The 7,116-nt window shown below is 46.3% G+C and overlaps 1 protein-coding gene across 2 annotated transcripts; it reads right to left on the bottom strand.

Moving 5' to 3' along the window:
- Window positions 1-359: 359 nt before the first annotated feature.
- SAT1 (spermidine/spermine N1-acetyltransferase 1) lies at window positions 360-3,330 on the bottom strand. Of its 2 annotated transcripts, XM_084492613.1 has the most exons (6): window positions 2,992-3,330; window positions 2,683-2,734; window positions 2,513-2,596; window positions 1,261-1,362; window positions 1,139-1,179; window positions 360-850 (listed from the first exon to the last, which is right to left on the bottom strand). In XM_084492613.1, the coding sequence occupies exons 1-6, from the start codon at window positions 3,055-3,057 to the stop codon at window positions 680-682; spliced, it is 516 nt and encodes a 171-aa protein (XP_084348739.1). In that variant the 5' UTR covers window positions 3,058-3,330; the 3' UTR covers window positions 360-679. The 2 variants fall into 2 exon arrangements, with proteins under 2 accessions (XP_084348739.1, XP_084348740.1); XM_084492614.1 differs by lacking the exon at window positions 1,139-1,179 and having other exon boundaries at window positions 1,238-1,362; window positions 2,992-3,270.
- Between the last annotated feature and the right edge of the window lie 3,786 nt (window positions 3,331-7,116).

Here is a 7,116-nt window from a genome sequence, read left to right as displayed (position 1 = left end):
GCCCAGGTGATGGGTGCGCTTGGGAAGGGATCAGAAGGCTGATGAGAGGCACCGATTTCACTTTCACAGAGGCTGAATGCAGGGTGTGAGCTTTCCCGTTTAGCACTTCACTACCTGGAGGTGCCTCACCCCTGCTGCCAGCCACACAGCCCCGCAAGTGCCAGCATTCTGGTCCAGTCATGTGTAGGTGGAATTCAAAGTGCTTCTGGAAGCACCTTATCACCACCAGGTCCCACAGGCACACAAGGCCACCTCATCTCTTGGGAACCGTGATCAGTAGCGCCCTGCTTGTGAAGGTCTGTTTGGGTGACTGAAGGTACACAGGCTGCATGTGAGAATTAAAGCCAAAACCACCACCGTGAAGTGAAAACTATTTATTCTTATAAAAGGAAATAATTAAAACAAACCCTACCAGTGTGTACATTGTACACATTTGAATGACTTACAAGAATGAAGTTTTACATACATTTCAAAGATTACAAGCCCACACTGGTAAAGGATGCATACGAGCACACTCAACTTCACAGATGCCTCAACTCCAGCTCACGGTACCACTTACTCCATGACCACGCTTGCATAGCATTGGCATTAGCAACCACACTACTTTATTCCACTACTAACACGAAGCAAGAAGTTTATTCAGAGCACATATAGGCAGAACTCAGTCACTGGAATCGCCTCACTCTTCCGTCGCCATCTTCAGGAGGTACTCCTTGTCGATTTTGAAGAGCCTCCACCCCTCTTCCGTGGACAGATCCGATGCCCCCCTCCTCTTGTAGAACCTGATGGACGGCTCGTTCCACTCCGCCACCAGGAAGTGCATGCTGCTGCAGCGGCACTTGACAGCGACCTGCGAGTGCAACAACACCTTTCGACAGCAGCCCCAGGTAAGCCAGGTAAGAGCCAACTGCTATCGCTGCGAGTCATCGAGTTCACTCCACCTCCCAGCTCAGCACTTGTCACTGTTTAACAGCCCGGACAGGGTGTAAAGCTGCCTGCTGCCCCGTCAACCTCCTTGAACTCAGACAGGTTAATGAGTAGCACTCGAGGAGAGCTGGCATGCAGGTAACAGAAGCACAGCACCACCACTATCCTGCATCCACCATTCTGCTCCTTTAGGCTTATCACTGCAACATACCTGACTCAAATTCTTCAGAATTTCTGACCCAATGCCAAGTCCTAAAAGAACAAAAACAACAGTAAGTTTTAAAATTAAAGAAGCCCCATGGGAAGCAACCTGTCTGATTCCAGAACACATACCTCTGTACTCAGCCATCACATAAAAATCTTCAAGATACAGCAGTTTCCCAATCCATGGATCGTAGGTGAAGTAATACATGGCAAAACCCACGATGCTGTGTTCTGAAACAAGATGTGCAGCTTTAGCCAGTCTGAATTAAAAAGGTAAAATACTATTTTCAAGTCTTACATGCATGTTTAAATACACAGATGCTGTGACATGCAGCCATTTGCTATTAGGTTAGAATAAGAATTAAGTGCACAACTGAAAATACAAATACAAACTTAACAGCCTAACAGAATGAAGACTGCCCTCTTCGCACCCTGAAATGCTCAAGAGCAACATTAAATTAAGCACTGAACACAAGCCCTTCTCTACAAATACAAACCCTACTGATTTATCAGTATTTACATTCTGGAATGCAAATAAAAACATTACAGAGCAGTTCAGAACCTAGAAAACTGCTCAACTCTGCTTTCTTGGCAAACAAAACAGTCTACTAAACTCTAAATAGAATTTCAAGGTGTATTCCTCAGTGAATACTGAGAGAAGGCATGCTCACAAACAACTGTTACAGCAGCATTTCTAGCACTGCAACTCGCACTGATGCTATCACACTCTTATCTTCAGCACCAACAGGTCACGCTAAGTAAAGCTACAGCTTCAAGTAAAATTCCATGACTCAGGAGGAAAGAGAAACCAACTCTTCCAACTGTAGCACACTCAAAGCTAAACCCTGAGAACTACAACCACATCTGCTGTAACACTCTGCACATACTGTAAGAGAAGCGTGCAAACAAGTTTCTGTTCTATTGTGTCTTTGGTAAAGGTTTGGGAATAGCACTTGTCCCTGTAGACCTTACCTCATGTTATGATCATCTACTTTATTGTGTAACGGATCTTTTAGTTACCTCCCCGCCCATCCATGTACACAGAAGGGCCATGTACATGGCGAAGCTAGAGACTGTAACCTGAAGATTGGGGACAAATTAAAGAAAAAATGTGATTCAACAGGATTACATTAAGTTAAGTTAGGGTCAAACAAGAAAAGCCATTTAATTAACTGGAATTAAGTACATTGTTTACACCTGATCTTCCCACATCTCCAGGATTAGCAACTACTCCAGATGAGTATCACTATATGTTACTGCATTTAACAGTTAGCCTGCTCCTCCTACCCCAACTCATTGCTGAAACCTTATATGCATAGCATTAAGTACAAGACATCTTTGGTGTGTTTAGCATCTAAAAACAAGCAGCAGGAAGCCTCACCTTCGGATGACCACTGCTCTTTTGGCAACTCAGCAACCAGACAGTGGTAGAAAGGGTGCTCACCGAAGCCATCCTCAAGCAGCTCTGAAAAAGCAGAACAAAGCAGCCCCTAAGCCTCAAGGCATGGCCACCGGGCCACCCTCACAGGCAAGATGAAGCCTCACACCCACCTTTCTCAGTTAGCACCACTTGATCCTCCATGTCCTCGTACTTGGCTAGTTCCTGGAAGGCAGCGACATGTCAGCAGCCCTTCCCCTGGGCCCTCACCCGTCCCCTCCTCCCCCCCCCCCCCCCCCGCCGCCCGGCCTTGCGCAACGTCTTGTTTGCGACCAGGCAGCAGCCGAAAACACCTCCCCCTCGCCCCAACATCCCCCAAAACACCCACAACGCCCCCGAAACACCAAACAACGCCCCCTTCCCAGCCCCGCCGCCCCCTCCTGAGGCGCCAACGGCCACCAACGGCCTCCCAACGGCCGCACCTTGATCAGTCGCAGCAGGTCGGGGCAGTCCTCGGGCCGCGCGGCGCGGATACTGAACGAAGCCATTTTCGACGGCGCTTCCCCCTGCGGCCCCCTCGGCTGACGAGTCCCCGGTGCGTGAACAGGAGGAGCAGCTGCTTCTTCATTCGTGTCCCGGGCGCGGTGGCCACCTGCGGTCAGTCAGGCTGCGAGCATGTCCCGGCGGCGCTCGGCGTGCAGGCGGCTCTCCCCCTCCTCCCGCTGCTCCCTCGGCGGTGCTCCGACCCCGACTGGGGAGCCGGCCGCTCCGCCGGCCCTATTTATAGATGCCCGCGCTCCGCCCCCCCCCGCGCACAAGCCAATGGGAGCGCCCGCTTTGCTCGCCCTCAGCCAATGGCGGCGCCGCTCCGCGGATTCCTGCCTCGCCCTGCCAGCAACAGCTGGTGCGGCTGTCGCGTGACAGCAGGCCCCCCTCCCTCCCCCCCCCGCCCGTTATGGCGCCCCCCGGCGGGGCGCTGAGGGACGGGGACGAGGACGGGGGCTGTGGGGCCAGGGACGGGCCCTGTGGGGCCGGGGAGCTGAGTGACAACCAGAGCTGGGTGGCCACAACGTGACCAAGCAGCATCACATAAACTGATAAACTGTACCCCACGAATTTCCCCCGGCACAGCCCTCCGCTCACCACAGGCACACAGAGCCGCCCGGGTTGCCCGCGCTCCCTGGCAGAAAGACCAAACACAGACCCCTTAAATAAGAATAAATAAATCTTAACACAAAGGTGCCCCCCTGGAGGAGAGGAGGAACCATGTAGGCTGTAAGGGGGCTGGCACAATATTGAGTCCAGCTGCTCACAGACAGGATGGGGGGGGCCTGGAATCCTTCTATCTGTTGCAGCCCCCAGTCTTTAATTTTTTTTTTTTTTCTAGCTATGTTTGAATGAAACCTGGTAATTTACATTATTAGTCGTGCTTGTTTCCTAGGACAGAGTAGGATTTGCAAATAGCTGTTTATATAGGGAAAAAAAAGTTCAAAACAAACAACAGTTTTGCCTTGGGCACGTATTCCTGCCTGACAGGAAAAAAAAAAAAGCATTTACAAGAACCGTAAGTGACCGGGCTGACTAACCTTACCGGGGAGGGAGGAGCAGCACACAGAGGGCAGCAACAGGTGGAAATCTGCCAGGAGTCTGCTCTAAGGAAGGCTGAGACTCTGTCCAGGAGGTGTGAAAGTCCTGGAGGACAAAAGCGTGTTGAAGAAATTCAGCCTGAATAAGTAGAGCTCCCCAAGGCAGCTTTGGACTACAAAAGGAAGGAGGAATTATCCCCAGCCTGGTTCTTCTTCCCCTGAACACAACCCAGAGCTAACATAAATGCATACTGCAGAGCGGGACCTGGATCCTGACCGCAGTGATGTGCGTGTCTGTAGGCCCACTACGAGGCCGCCTGGATAAGTATAGAAGTAATTATTCAGAATACGCGTGGTTTTCTTTACACCCTCTCCTATAACCTTTGTAACTATCATGTCCACTCCTTATTTTATATTTAGCTTAATCTGACTTGTTTTAAGAGCAATTTCAGGTATGGGAAGACATTAAGTCAGGCAGAGTAACAGTCCTTAAAACCTGGATTCCTAAACTTACTCACAACACTCACACCCTATTTTTCAGTATGTGTACAATGACGTAGGAGGTTCACCTTTCATTTAGACAGAGGGGCCGGTATGCAACATGATACTGCAAAAGATTTGCATGGAGAAGTGTGTATTCTGGTGGCCACTGTGAGTCAAGAAAATCCTGTGGCATGCAGTGGGACAAGCTTAGAGTCCTGGAAGAGGAATTTTGAATTTATGCAAACGCCCTAAAAGCAGTTTACCCTCTGCTGGAGCAAAAATTGAGATGCCCACAGAACAGCAGCATTTCCAAAACAAGACGTTAAGGCCAATGGCTAGTAGAAGATTGGTACAGTAAGGGATATGGAAATCCTTTGGGACTGAGCTTCTGGTAGGGAGACTGAACAAACTACCAAAATATAGACCTAGCCTAACTACAAGGGATTCCATGAGCATACATCTTTCCACATCCTAGAAATAATCACTCTGGGACCAGAAAGAGGGGATACCATCTTTGTCAGGCAGTGCTTGTGTTGTCTTAACCCGTTTCCGTTTTAAATGAGGAAGTCATACTATCAAAAAACTTACTGTTGTGTAAGAGCAGAAAGTGCCTGGTTTCTTTCAATTCCAAGTCAGAAAAGTCATGTGATATTAGAAACTGAAGTTTCAGGAAAAAAAAAAAAATACTTTCCAGCTTGATTGTTTTTGAGAGTCCTGCTTTAACTAGCTTAGAAATATGCTGATGTTGTTACCCCAGTTCACTGGAGTTATCTCTCGAAATCATAAGGCAGAAGCAGAAAATATTTAAAAAACTCCTAAAGTGTCAAAATAGTTTTGTGAACCAATAGAAAAATACAGAAAAAAAAAAAAAGAAAAAAAAAAGACACTAAAAAGAAAGATGATACAACACATGACTAAGATACCTAGATTTCAGAGTCTACGCTGCATTTTTTTAGATAAATATTACTGTAGTTTTTTTTTTTTTTTCTTCAGCGTAATGGCAAGCATATTTTACAAAGAGCTTCTGAAATAATTCAGTTTTGTGAATAAATCAGACTTCTGGGCCTTGTACTTTAGGAAGGCATCTTCTAGGATTTGCCTCAGGTTCGTTCACCTTTGAGAATGTTTCGTAACATCTTGATGTAGTTGAAGTCAATACTGAAATTCCTTACAACTTCCACAGGGTTCATATTCTGTCCTTGAGCAGTCAGCCTATTTTATCTGCACTTTGGACAGGAATAAGTAGTGTAAGATTCCTGAAAAAGATCAAGGTTTTTCAAATGGTGTGTGGAAAAAATATGTAAATATGTGTGCTGTAAAGTGGTTAGCAAATGCCATTAACGTAAAACAATGTTGAAATAACCTGTTACAATGAAATATGCACTAAAGTCTGGATCAGTTCTTTCTTCTGGTAGCAACCAGCAGCTTCTTGCACACAGAGCCTGCTGGCTATCTATCGGTGGTTTCACCAAAAGAGATGATACTTTGGTGCTTGAGGGGTAAAATGGTTACAATTATCTGAAAAGATCCTACACATTTATCCCCTCATTCTCATTTTATCTTCTATCTTAAGCTTACTTGTAAGTGAGGAGACAGAAGATGTAATTTTCTGTACATTTTCTTTACAGTGATTTTGTAAAGTTGGGCCAGGGGAGGTTTAGGTTGGATATTAGGAAAAACTTTTTTACAGAAAGGGTTGTGAGGTATTGGAATGGGCTGCCCAGGGAAGCGGTTGAGTCACCATCCCTGGAGGTCTTTAAAAGACATTTAGATGTAGTGCTCAGTGATATGGTTTAGTGGAGGACTGGTTAGTGTTAGGTCAGAGGTTGGACTGGGTGATCTGGGAGGTCTCTTCCAACCTAGATGATTCTGTGATTCTGAAATGCAAAACAGAAGAAAGCAAGCAGTAATTTCTTTTCAAGCATGCAGTAGGAACTGGTATTAATAAAAGCATTCAGAATGCTATGTATGGTACTGAGGCATGTTTCCCCCACATCCTCAGCAGATGGAAGTCCTGTTTAGTCTCAGGCTACAGGAAACAGCCCTGCTGGTTCCGCAGGACCCTGTCATGGTGACGCGACTTGACAATTTAGCAGAGTTGGGGAACCTCTGCTGGACACTCATACAGATAGCATATTTTTTACTTGCATCTAAATATCTGAATTTCCTCTTATCTTCGAGACCAGAGGGAAAGGCTCGTAGTGGGCACCAGTTTGCTTTCTTCAGTGTTCCACTAATCAAACTCTTCTTCTGGTATTTTAATTTTTGATTTCCTCCTTCGCTGGAAAGATTCCTCAAATTCCTATATGAATGCCTCTCTCATGCCTCTAAGGTTCACTGTTTATAACAAATAAAAGAGGGAAGGATAAGATCTGCTTATTCCACACTAAAATGCAGTGAGCGAATCGTTTTTTGATTACAGTATTAATTGTTCTCAAGCATTTCAATCCAAGTTGTATCTCTTTGTCAAATCTCTGGAGCAAAATACAGAGAATGCATGTTCAGTTAGTATTCGCTGTTGACCTGTTACTTTTCCTG

This window comes from Aythya ferina (genome assembly GCF_964211825.1).
Source record: "Aythya ferina genome assembly, chromosome: 1".
Lineage (NCBI taxonomy): Eukaryota > Metazoa > Chordata > Aves > Anseriformes > Anatidae > Aythya > Aythya ferina.
Note: the sequence above shows the minus strand (reverse complement) of the source record. Positions and strands in the feature narration are given on the sequence as shown.

What these genes read in the sequence shown, in the direction of transcription:
- SAT1 (XM_084492613.1), bottom strand. Translation starts at nt 3,057, where the DNA reads ATGGCTTCGTTCAGTATCCGCGCCGCGCGGCCCGAGGACTGCCCCGAC. An exon ending in ACCTGCTGCGACTGATCAAG is followed by an intron (nt 2,735 to 2,991) that starts GTGCGGCCGTTG and finishes GCTGCCTTCCAG; the next exon opens with GAACTAGCCAAGTACGAGGA. An exon ending in TTCTGAAGAATTTGAGTCAG is followed by an intron (nt 851 to 1,138) that starts GTATGTTGCAGT and finishes TTGCACTCGCAG; the next exon opens with GTCGCTGTCAAGTGCCGCTG.